The 13,332-nt window shown below is 35.4% G+C and overlaps 2 protein-coding genes across 2 annotated transcripts in view; one reads left to right on the top strand and one right to left on the bottom strand.

The window, feature by feature from the left end:
• LOC132312910 (vacuolar protein sorting-associated protein 54, chloroplastic) overlaps window positions 1–4,054 on the top strand; it is a 52,692-nt gene extending 48,638 nt beyond the window's left edge. Inside the window, exons 17-19 of the mRNA XM_059811475.1 lie at window positions 1,121–1,201; window positions 1,326–1,580; window positions 3,578–4,054. Coding sequence (XP_059667458.1) covers window positions 1,121–1,201; window positions 1,326–1,464 — 220 coding nt within the window. The 3' untranslated portion in view covers window positions 1,465–1,580; window positions 3,578–4,054. The remainder of the gene's footprint in view (window positions 1–1,120; window positions 1,202–1,325; window positions 1,581–3,577) is intronic.
• Window positions 4,055–5,579: 1,525 nt separating this feature from the next.
• LOC132312879 (alpha-glucosidase-like) lies at window positions 5,580–11,510 on the bottom strand. Its single transcript, XM_059811436.1, has 6 exons — window positions 11,237–11,510; window positions 9,973–10,673; window positions 8,406–8,636; window positions 7,636–8,282; window positions 6,474–7,356; window positions 5,580–6,228 (listed from the first exon to the last, which is right to left on the bottom strand). The coding sequence occupies exons 1-6, from the start codon at window positions 11,467–11,469 to the stop codon at window positions 6,191–6,193; spliced, it is 2,733 nt and encodes a 910-aa protein (XP_059667419.1). The 5' UTR covers window positions 11,470–11,510; the 3' UTR covers window positions 5,580–6,190.
• Window positions 11,511–13,332: the final 1,822 nt, after the last annotated feature.

Raw genomic sequence — 13,332 nt, 5'->3', positions numbered from 1 at the left:
GATGGAAAGGAGAAGCCTATTTCTATGCTTAAGTTCTCTATTATTTCCACTCTTTTTTGTTGGGTCTCAGGGAGAGATTATCTATCTCTAGAGGAGATTGTTATTTTTTTGGCCTCTTTGAAGGCTTGAGGCGTTTTGTGGCATTTTGTTTCTTTGGGTTTCGCTCCCTTTTTGAGCGCTTTTTATAAAAAATTTTACTTATCAAAAAAATAAAAAATAAAAATAAAAATTGAGTTGTTTGTGTGTGGTGGAAGGAGCAAGGGTGGGTAATGGTTGTTGAAGAGGTGTTGTCTGTGAGGTATACTGACTGGCGGATGTGCTATGTTAGATGGACTCGGCTACGTGTGTCGGGTATGGATATGTATCCATGCATCAGACATGTCAAATCTTTAAATAGAAGGACCGGCCAACACTGCTAAATATTCATTTTATTTAATTTTTTGGAGTAAAGTTATGTTTTTATCTAATGTAGTGTTCAATATAGGTTTTTAACTCATTTTGAAGTAATAGTATAATATAATTGAATAATTGGATATGTTTTTTAAGTGCAAGTCCAACCAAAAGTGTTGGGCACATATCCCATACTCATGTCTGAGTAATATATATCCGACACATGTACTTCACTTCTTTTGAAGAGTCTATATAACATAGTGGATGTGAACTTGGTGGTTTGGTGTAGGTAAGTAGAGATGGAGCTGCATAGTGGTAGTAGGTTGATCACAACATTGTGGTTGGTGGTGTAATCCCTCTCGTAGGGAACTTTGTAATAATGGCTCTCCCAAATGTTTCCTGAGCAAAGAGGTTCTCATATTATACTTCAATTCTTCATGCGATTGTTCAAATGCATTTTTATTTCTTTTAGCATTTTCCTTCTTGCATTCAACTCTAAAGAAAACAAAAAGTAGGGTTCAAGGGATAGGGATTGAATTCAGACTCTTATCTAGGCATGCAGGAAAAATTGGACTTTTACTGGTCCTTTTAATTTAATCTATTATGCTCCCTTTTCCTTGTGCTGCCATAGAACCTCACTTTTTTATTTTGGTAAATTTTTGTTTCTTATTAGACACTAAAATGATTATGTGATCTAAATTTCTCGCCCATTGCTGCTACATGATAACAGGCAAGTGGTCATAATTTTCCACTCACAAATTTCAGAAGCATTTTCAAACTTAGAGATTAGCACTCCGCAAGCAAAAACCAGGTATTTCCTTTTTATTTAGTTCATAATACTTTTTTTCGTTTCTTTCGTGAAAGATTTATGTTTTTTTTTTTAATTTTTTATTTTTCCTTCTAACCTTTCTTTTGCTGCCTGTTCTGTTTGCCAGGCTGCTTAGGGACATTCAGCACATTCTTGGATGCATTCGATCATTGCCTTCTGACAATTTAAGTAAATCCAATACCCCCAACTGGGGGCAACTTGATGAATTTTTGGTGCAAAGATTTGGTGCTGAAGATAGTCAATAAATGTTTGTAAAGTAGCAGATTGATTATATCTTGATGAAGAGTAACCAGATTTGGTGGGAACATTTTTGGATGTCTGATGCAGTCTTTGACTTATGCATTACCGTTGTACAATTAAGGTAACAATATTAGGCACACAATTAATCAATGTCAAATTTTCTTTATGTGCTGTTTCTCTTTGCATCTTTATGAGTAAGTGAAGATCAAAAGGCAAAAATTGAAAATGAAGATGACAATAGAGAAAAGAAGGAAAAAACTGAGCAATGTTGAATAATAATTTATCAACTGTTTTTTTAATTCTTCTATCTGATACGTTACAGCAAATATTATAACCCAATTTTCTGTACTGGACATCCTGAATTTCAGTACACATGTTTTTCTGTGAAGAGTAGTTGGTAAAGAATATCTATTTGAGATATTACATAGTTGATCTTTTGGGCAAAGTACTATATTGACATTTGAACATTAATGGACAGTACTAATGGTCTTTTGCTGTCCATCAATTCCACTTGTAGCTTTTGAATTGCATTTTTTGAGTCTGAAGTACTTCATGGAGTTGATACATGTCCATCTAATTTAAAGTAATTGAACCTCCCCATCCTAGGAAATTGCGTACAACCAGAAAGAGAAAATATACAACCACCTTGACAACATCCACCCAGCAGCTCCAAGCAAGTAGCTATGACACACTGCCTTAAATGATGGAGTAGCATTCTTTACACTGGCTAATCTATGTAAGATTGCCAATTTGGCGGGGCCAGTCACTTCATATTAAAACTGATTAACTGGTTTTCCTTAATTGTCAACTCATCTTAGAGCTACAGCCCCATTACAGATTCTTGAACTCACCTAATAGAACCGTCTTTGCATCGGTAATTTTTTAGCCCAATTTCTGGACATCCTTTGCCTTTCATGCATGTTGAACTCTCAACAACCTTTTGTGGTGATCAATACTTTCAAAACTTGTGAATTTTAGTGCAAAGTACTTGCTGGACCTGCTACATGCTTCATTAGTCTCTGCTATGTGAACTTTGTCATAAGATTTAAAGATTAATACATGATTAAAGTAATGAACAACAGACTGTGATCTGCCCATATCACCAAGACTACAACTCTGTCCAGTATTGCCCAGTATTGTTCCTTTTTTCTTTCTTTCTATACGTGATGTTTCATTCTCTGTCAACTAACATCATTGCTTCCATGTGTGGATGATATTATATATATGAAGTGCCATCTAAAAGAACATCTTTGGCAATTGTTTTTATTCTGAACTTACTTGAGTGTTCGTTTTAGTAGTTTCTATCTAAATGCTACTTTCTAGATCATAAAAATATTGTGAATTACATGGTAGCAGGACATTGTAATTTCCTACCTTCACCCAACTTATTAGCATGATATTATCAATTTTTGTCTGGTCCTACTTTGCATGTTGAAGGCAATGTCTAAATCTTTAGCATATGGAACCAGATCCTGTACCAGAACCTGGTTCAATAATTCCATTAATTTGAGGTTTTCTTGATCAATCAAATTATGGTCCATTTACATTTGATGTTTTGTACTGATCAGACTGCCTGATCTATACAAGATACCAAAATCATTGGAGACTAGTCGGTGTCAGGAGAGGCTTCTGCCTTGGATTTTAGCCAATTTAACTTGTTGGGTTCTTAAGTCTACCCGACTATTCTAATTGGAAAGAGTTTAGAGGAATAAAACAGAAGTTGAGATACTTATGATTCGCAGTGATGCATAATTTGAAGATAGGAGACAATGTTATAAAATTATGCAGTAAGCATAAGAACTTCTGCAAAATTTAAAATCATACCCACTTATACCTGATTTTTCATATTTTGTCAGTTATTTGGATCTCACCAATATGTAATTCCTCTGGTCATTAGTATCTTCATTTGGTTGTTTCAGTTTGCTAATTTTAACTTGAATCTGGAACGATATACCGTGAATTATATCATCTCCTGTATCTGAATGCTACAGATTTTTCATGTTTCTTGCCCTGACTTATTGGATTTGGTCTGTGTAACCCAGGGACTTTTACACTTGTGATCAATATCTTCCAGCATGTTTGCATTAAGGCTCTTACTAATGATTGGGAGTTTTCCAGGTGTTCGATTTCTTGCTGGATGAAGTACTACTGTATCACATTCAAATGCAGCAGCAAGAAGGGTCCTTCGCCAGAATTTTTGTAGCATTCATACTTGGGTATACAATTTGTAATGAAAAAGACCCTTGATAATTTTTTCTTTTTTTTCAATCTTTGTATTTTTCTTTTCTTTAGATGAAACTTCTTGATTTGTTGGTTTTAGGAACAAAGGTCTAGTGTTATTTTTCAAGTTTGCCTTGTGTTGTTTCCTTTCCTTGAGGCTGGAATCAGTTTCATATAGAGTAATTGTTTGGTGCTTAATGCAAATATGCTTTCCAAAATCACAAAGTAGTGATAATAGTTCATTTTTCTTTTCTTTTCTCATACTGTATAATTACCAAAGTTTTCTAGTCGTTTATATATTGTATTGGTTTATACTGTGCGTTGTATGGAATATTTGAACTCATTGAGAGGTAGCTTGTCTGAGAATTTTCACCATACTTGCCTTGTAATTTTATGCAATGCAAATCATTATACTGCTGCACTTTTTTTCGAGTTCTTATCCAAGCCTCCCTAGGTTACTTGTTACCATTGAGGAACTCATTTAAACATTTCGTGTGTAAATTCCGAGAAACGTCGTTTCCTCACTCTGTCATCTTATTGGTTTGTTGGCCTAAAGCTATTTATTGCCAGATCCGCAGCAATGGAAGCAGAAAAATGTTTTTAATTGTAGATTTGGTAGTTCCATCCATCCTGTTCTTATGGTGCTGGACCAGGTTGTGACCCTCAATCGTGCCCATAGAGTCTAAGAATGTCCAATAGTGCCAATAATGTCTAGGCACAGAAGTCTACCCTATTCCAATCAACCCCCAGTACCGTCTCTTAGATCAGGAGGTATGCAACTGTATCATATCAGTGGGTGTTACGGAAAACAAAACATAAACAGAGAGGTCTGAGAGCAAATGCAAAGACGGCAACGCCAACATAAAGAATTTATAGCTGAGTCACAATAATTTATATATTGCAAATTAGGTAATATTTGTTCCAGATTTCTGTTCTTACCTGGCATCTGGATGAAAGCAAAATCCAGAATTAATAATGCAACCAAGCCATTGCAGAACATTAGAAAGTATCAGAGATTGCACCACCTAGTTAGGGCTCTTGTATTCTATTGTTTATCACTTGGATATTTATTGAGGTATACTTCCATATGTACTCCATTTTAAGGATATAAAAAAAGATAATCATCTCAATTGAGAAGTTCAAATAAGTTAGCCAACTGAGTTTAACTAGACCCTAATTCTCATTGTATCATACCAATCAATTGATTTGAAGAGTGATGTGCAATAGAGAAGCAAATCAGATTGAATAACACACCATAAACTTCATGAGCAAGTCGAGACAGCCACAGCTAAGTCCCTAATAAGTTTTTATATATCAATTTTTGTTTCAGCTACAGTTTGAGCCTAATTTTATAATACAACATCAAGGATGATTATGACTGAGTTTCAACTATTTGATTTGTATTTTATACTTGAAATTTTCAGACAATTTGACTTGTCTGTTTTTGGAAGAACAATCCTTTTAAATAAGAAATTTCTTCCAAATACAAACAAGTCGAATTGCCTGCATTATTGACATGTTAAAAATCATGTTTATGTTGGTATAGAATGAATTTTTGGAGATTCTAGAACCTCATTCTAAAACTCTCTCCACCTTTGAATCATTGACGCTTCTACATAAGATATGAATATTTATTAGAAGGCAAAGTGCCTATATAAGGAGTTGATATCTGATTTACTCCTCACCAACATGAGTTGTAATTTTCTCAGGTGTGACACAAGTTCTCTACATTACACGTGCTTAGCCGGACGCGAGACTGATACTGCTCAAATAGAAAATAGTACGGACATCAACCAACACCATATGTGGTATAAGATATCATTTACATACATTTATACATATTCAATCACTCAAATAAAATATTATACAAAATGTTATTACAAAATTAAAACAACGCATGGAAAATGAAATCTGAACATCAATAATCAATCAAATATATTATTTCTACATCATGTGTATACATACAAAATTTACACCATATCTTGGAATAGTTTATGTATCCATTAACATACATTTACACATGTTCAATCAATCAAACAAAATGATATACAGGAAAGGGATTCAAGATCCGGTATGAGCAAAAACGTGCGTGATGTTTCCTCATCCTATCATTTCGTGGGATAAACCCAAGCAAAGAAATGTGTGTTTGACAGGATTTGATCAATACAACCACGCACGATGACTTATAACCTCTGCGTCTTAGAGTTGTTGGTGCTGCCAATGAAAGAGAAACAAAATGTGTTCGACAGAATTTGATCTATACAACCACCCATGATGAAGCATAAGCCTTGCACCATTGTTCTTATAGTATTTTATTTCAGACTGTAAAATGGATACGTATAATATACAAAGCATCACGAAATTGCATACATGCCGGTTATTCTAAACTACTGGTCTTATTATAAATAGCACTACAATGGAAGCGTGGAGATGTTTTCAATTGTAGAATTCATATGCTTGTAGTACCATCCCTGTTCTTGAGCTCAATCGTGCCGATAGAGATTGAGAATGTCAAAAGCGCCAAACATGTCTAGGCACAGAAGCCTCACCTATTCCAATCAATAACCATTACCATCTTAGATCAGATATACATCAGTATCATATCAATGGGTGTCAATGAAAACAAAACATAAACAGAGAGGTTCGAGAGCAAATGCACAAAGACAACGCTACCATAAAGTATTTATAGCGCAGACACAATAATTAAAATTTTGCAACTTCTTCTTTATTGTGGTAGACAATAATTACGAAGTAGTAACATTTGTTTCAGAAATAGAATTCTGTTATTACTTACTTAGATTCAGCTCTAACTTAAATTCCTCTCCAATAAGCAGCGAAATCCCGGTCATCTCCATCATGACAAATTCTCCCTTGGCATCAATACTTGTTCTTATCCCTGGTTTTCCATGTCGGTTTGCTCCCGTATTAGGGATTATATCTAAGGCCTTTAGCCTCTTAACCTTTCTCAATCCTAGAAAGGTTATCTTGTCTATGATCCATTTCTGACTCAAAGCAAAGTCTCCATTTACAACCTCTGATCTGACCACTACAGCATTCCCTACGACTCTGCCATTAAAATTCACTAAAGTCCACCTCCCTCCCTTCCCTCCCATCTCCACTTCCTCTCCATCATCCAGGAAAGCTTCTCCGGTGCTGTTTTCACTACTGCTGACAACAACTAACAACTGGAATGGTGTACTCCGAGCTGCCTGTGTTGTCATTGCTTCTCCTTGCATGGCTACTATATTCCCTTCCCGGATATGTACGTTTATATGATCACGAGGTGTGTCAAGTGTGACATACTTTCCTGGACCTACTACACTCACTGAACTCGAGTAGTTGAAGAGGTCAAACCAGTTTCCTGCTGGAAAGTATGCATTAACTGAGACTGCTCCTGGCTTCAGTGCAGGCGACACCATAATGCCTTTACCGAGCAGAAACTGTGAGCTAATTTCGTAAGTGTTGGTGTCTTGTGGGAATGAGAAGAAAAGTGGCCGTGCAATGGGGGTTCCTTTTGTATGTGCCTCATACATTAACATGTAAAAGTAGGGCAGTAGTCGGTAGCGGAGCCCAAGCACCTTCTTGGCTGTTGCAGCAACAGAATTCCAGAGGTAGAGCTCTTGACGAATTGTATCTATAGCTGAGTGATCTCTCGCAAACGGATAAAAGGCCCCTAGCTGCATAAAACAAAGTTTTGAGAAACAGGGCAAACATTCTTTTTGGAAATAACAGTAAAATGCTTTCCAATCCTCTAATATGGCATTTAAACAACCATTTGATATGAAAATCTTTGACAATGTTCTAATAAATGTCTGAAACAATAACAGCAAAAAAGAAAGACAAAAACAAAAAACAATAATTATGTCACTTTAGTACTATTTTAAATTTTGAATGCTGTTTAGAATTAAATCAAATAACCAATTCTCAAGTGCCACATGATAGATTCTCAACCATACCTGAATCCAACGCTGGCAAAGCTCTTCGGTAGTATTTCCAGCAAAGCCACAAATATCAGCTCCAACCATTGGAATTCCAAACAATCCAAAATTCAAGATACTAGGAATTGTGTATGCCAAATCATCCCATGTTGCAGCATTATCTCCAGTCCAATGTGCTGTGTATTTGCCAGACCCCACAAAAGTTGATCTAGATAGTATAAAAGGCCTCTTACCAGTCACTTTGACCAAGGCCTCATTAGTGGCTTTAGATTCTAAGAATCCATAAAGGTTATGGGCATCGTACTCTGTAATGTTGCCAAAGTGTATAGCAGTTGCTGAAACAGTTCTAATAATAATAGGAATTCGATTTCCAGAATTGTTAATCTTGTAAGGAGGGTCATCAAGTGTAGAAGATGGAGAGGGAGAGGAAGATATGAAGTTGGATAGTTCATTCATGTCAAGCCAGAGGCCGTCAAAGTTGATAGTTTTTCTAAACCTATTGATCTCATCACCCCAAAAAATTGCACCAGCTGGATTTACAAAATCAGGATAGTAAACTGGCCCAGGCCAAACCTCCCCCAGGTAAGGGATACCGTCACGTTTTATGTAGATGTCAGCATGCATCCCTCTTATGTAGGTTTCGTATGTCTTGTTCACGCTGATGCCTGCAACGAAGGCAGCATATTTTTTTAATATATTTATTTTTGTCATAATAGTTGCAAAATGTGAATGTTAGAGAGAATTTGACGAGGAAAAAGAAGAATTCAATTGAGTTTACGATAAGTTACCAGGATCCAAGATTAGCACGTATTTCTGACCATTTTGGTGAAGTGTATCAACAAATTTCTTCATCTGATCATAGGGAAAGTTAATGGGATCAAGTGTGAAATCCTTGAAGGCGTCCATGTAATCTATATCTGTCCATATAACCTCTAATGGGATTCCAGCTTTCGCATAGCCAGCAACCACTCCCTCAATGTCAGCGACATTTTTGTAACCCCATCTGCACTGGTGAAATCCTATATCCATCACGAAAAAGTGAAAGAATAGAGCATTTATTTTTCAATTTAGCTACGCAGGGGAAAGCTCAATCTAACAAAAAATGTAGAATATGAATATAAGGCGAGTTGCTCACATCAAGGTTTGTCTTAAAGCAAATTCAAGCAATACTGATTGATGACTTCCAACTCCTATAAGCCATTCAGTTAAATTAAATTTGTTATGTGTTCTCAACAAAATAATTTCCTGTCAATATCCAAACTGGTCTTTTTAATATTTTACCACTATTTTTTGAATACCATTGAACTCTTTAGAGTAGATGCAACTAAGTGGAACATGATCCAAATAGTTGAACACAATTGCACCTAATTGTATTACTATTGATACTATTATATCTATACAAGCAAAATGGCCCAAATTTAGAAGCACCCAATTTTTTTAAATAAAAAAGAATAATAAAGGAGAAGCCCAGAAATAAAAAAGAAAACAAGAGAAATGGCAAAAAGCTGAGACGGGGATGATGTATACCTTCATACTAAATATTCATTACTTTAGAACCCTTTAAATTCAAGCCATACCTAATCTACAGATCCCACTAAACTATTGAGAGTTCAGAAAATTCGCAATATAATTACAACAAAATTAATTACTTCAAATTTTTTTTTTTTAGCCAGACCTAAATAAAATCTACCAGTCACTTCACGAGTCATGTCATTGATATATGAAGGCAGATTGTTAGAATGTGAACCTAATTTTTTAACATCGAATAAAAACCATTATTAAGTTAGTGGAGAGATTGTTTTTCATGGATAAAGTTATTCCCTTGCCTGTATTTTACCAACATAATCAATCCACTTTATGTAAAGTTAAGATTTAAAACATTGATTCTAAGGAAATTATATTCCAACCCACAACTCCACCACTAACCAAATTCTCTGCATAGAAGTAATACAAGCACGTGTGAATGTGATTGGCCACATGAATTCTCTGTTTCCAATCTTTTTTATCATATGTCATTTCGTCTATTGTATTCAACTTTTTAAATCATTTTTAATAATTAATTTTGGTCGCCGCCTGCCTTCTTCCTGGCTAAACCATCTAAGTCTACCCTCTCTAATTTTCTCACCCGTAGGTGCCATCCCTAATTTTCTCAATTTAATAATTAATTTTGGTCGCCGCTTGCCTTCTTCGTGTCTAAACCATCTAAGTTTACCCTCTCTAATTTTCTCACCCATAAGTGCCATCCCTAATTTTCTCACCAATGTGTCCAAACATCATTATAGAGCCAAACAACAAATAAATTACTTAATTAAATAAAGAAATTAATGACAAACAACAGAGTATTATAGTAATCACCGAAGGACCAGTATGGCATTGGGGCAGGCCGGCCAATGAGCTCCGTATACTGCTCGATCACCGTCTTCGGTGCCTGTCCGGCGAAGAAATACAGATCAATCACACCTCCAATTACCTTATATGTGATCCTATCACCAGTATATACAATATCCATGCCATTGTTGTTGAGCAACAACACACCGTGGGTGGTTCCCGCCGGAACTCTGCCGTCAGAATTGGGGGAGCGGACGTCCATGTAAAACGGGTGGGACCCATATAGATTCAGATCGGTATTAAAACTCCCGATGTCGACATTCCACAAGGTGAGTGTCTGGTGGTGGGTCAGTTTGAAGGATCTCTTTGTGTGCTCTCCGAGGCCGTAAAGAGAGGACCGGTTGGCGGGAAGGGAGGAGGAGAGTTGGAGGTACTGGTCTTTGAAGACGAGGAGAGTGCCGGAATCTGACGCATCGGGAGTGGCGTCGAAGAGGGTGTCGCCGGAGGAGCGTCGGACGACGGTGAAGCCGAATGGGGTGGTGTTGTGGAGGGTGAAGATGAGGTCTGAGTTGGGTTCGGAGATTGAAAGATTTTCCGGCGGCGGTTGTTGGTAGGAGGAGGTCGTGGTGGTGGTGGTGGTCTTGCGGCGGAGGATGTGTGGTGGAATTTCCCATCTTTGGTGGTTAGAATCTGTTATTCGGATTCTCAGACGATCACTTGTTTCGAAGCTGTTGCCAAATAAAATTGATAAAAAGATAGAAACAAAGTCACTCACTCATCAATTCTTTGAAATTTATATAAATGTAAGAGGGTACTCCAATATTAGGGCCTCTATTTTACATCTGAACTCCACTAACCAAATTGCATATAGGAATAGTTTTTAATTTTTTTACCCAGAAAGTTAAACCAAATAATTTATTAATTAATAAAATGACCCAATACTGAGTATTATTTATTTATTTATTTATTTTTACATTAAATATATAACCATATGTATTTCGTTAAAGGAAAATTATATGATTTTGATTTTTTGGGTAGCAAAGAACTCCAAAAGTACTCAAATAGAAAAACAGATGTTTCTTACAGGGAATGGACAGAATAGGAAAAAAAGATGCTTCTTACAAGAATGGACAAATTCTGTATATGTACAAAGTTGGGTCTATAAAAGCAATCTTATCAATTTGCCAAGCTTAACCTTAACATTACCTGTATATGTATGAAAAATGAAAAATTAATCACAATTTTTTTTTTTTTTTTTTTGGGGGTAAAATTAAATTGATCATAACATTACCTGGCTATGAGATTGAGATTCTGAATATCGGGTCCGAAAACCGAAGAATTCTTGATGAGTTGCAGATCAGCAGCGAGTGACTTCCCAGATGAATCAACACTAATGGATCGGATTGTGTACCCATATCCGATTGGTTGTTCAATTTCTTGTTGTCCATAAACAAAATAAGAAAGAAGAAGTAGAACATAGAAGAGGAGAGAGAGCAAGTGTTTGTGTGATGGTTTTGGTTTCATTGTTTTTGTCGCAGCTCAAGTGGCTGTGAAAATTAGTTCAACTTTATCTTTAAAGAGCCTTGATCATGTCTTTGTCACAACTTAAGATATGCTTGTCTGTGTTTGTTTTTGTCCTTTGGATTATGACTATGACAATGTGTAAGAGCAAGTGTTTTTTTTATTTCATTTTTCTCATCTTTAAAGAGCTAGCCTTGACCATGACATCGTATCTGTTTCTGTTTGCTTTGTCCTTTAGATTCTGACTATGACATTGTCTCTGTCTGGATCTCTATACATTGAATAATAATGGAGCAATCTGTCTTCTGCAAAGACTTTCTGGTAAAGAGCTAGTGTGACTTTCTTGAATAATTCACACACTTTTTGAAAATTCTAAATTACCCCTTCCTTTGTGGGTTTGAACTTGAGCCCTTCTTGATTATAAATTGAGGTTGGAATTAAAAAGTGGTTTGGAGGGTTTTATTATTATTATTACTTTATTTTTATTTTTTTCAAAAGTTAAGAGACCACTTAGTGCCAAGTTTCGAACTCATACACTCTAAAAATTAAGGGGAGATATCTTATCAAGTTATCAACTAGGCTAAAACACTTTGGAGGGTTTTATTATTGCTGGTGGATGTGGAATTTGATCTTTTAGAATTTTTCTGTGGTGTGTTCAAATGAGTTTTCTGCATCGAGCTTTACAGATTAAGTTATGTTGCTTACGGCTGCATTTTAGTCAAAATTTTGGACCCAATTGATCTTGGGATGCAACAAAGTAGGACCCATATTTTAACTTTAAGACTTGGAACACTTCGGCCCACCATTTTGACATTTTGATTCCTACAATATATTTCCTTCTATATATGGGTTCTTAAGAATATTTTGAACAGTAGTTGTTGGCTAAATGAAGTGGATTTGATGTGGTTCTACTATCACAACCATTTCATCCGAAATACCAGGTTGAAGTATCACAGCCATTCAAAATCTGACTTACACTCACTTGATGTGAACAAATTTGTAGGATAAATTTGTGTTTTGATCTTAATGATGAAACCTAGTGTACTGAATCAAGTGGTAACCGTAAAAGATTTTGATTAAATACATTCTTCGAATTCAGATAATACCGAATAGGGATCAGTGAGTGGGTGTGAGTCTCACTGCATAATATGGTGAGGCTCACACCTCCACTCACACAATATATAATCGAATTTCAAAAATGTACATTGCTCTTCTTGATTTTTTTTTTTTTATTTATTTTATTTAAATTATAGTGAAATTGTGAGCTAGTCGATTTGTTGTTACTAAAATAAGATACTCCAGTTTAAGTTAATACTATTTTCTTGTCCTAAAATAAATAGAATAGCACCTCTTAAGGAACATTATAAAGTGTAATGTTTAATTTTGTTAGGATAATATTTAGGTTCTCACTAGTGAAGATGTACAATATATTCGCTGATGTGCACATAATACTTAGGTTATCACTAATAAGGATTTATAACATACTCACCGCTGATGTGTACCAATAATAAATTGACATATAATATTTAATTAGTAAATCAAATATAATGGGTAGATATTCACTTACTAAATCAGAGATAGTGATTTGATTACCATTTATGATTTGATAATTGACATAGGACGTGACCCACAATATATTCGCTGATGTGCACATAATACTTAGGTTATCACTAATAAGAATTTACAACATACTGACCGCTGATGTGTACCAATAATAAATTGACATATAATATTTAATTAGTAAATCAAATATAATGGGTAGATATTCACTTACTAAATCAGAGATAGTGATTTGATTATCATTTATGATTTGATAATTAACATAGGACGTGACCATTTATTATTGGTCCACATCAGCAATAAGTA

The sequence above is a fragment of the Cornus florida genome, unplaced genomic scaffold (genome assembly GCF_030987335.1).
Source record: "Cornus florida cultivar Cherokee Brave unplaced genomic scaffold, ASM3098733v1 CherokeeBrave_3.0.0_Hap2_Chr01, whole genome shotgun sequence".
Lineage (NCBI taxonomy): Eukaryota > Viridiplantae > Streptophyta > Magnoliopsida > Cornales > Cornaceae > Cornus > Cornus florida.
Note: the sequence above shows the minus strand (reverse complement) of the source record. Positions and strands in the feature narration are given on the sequence as shown.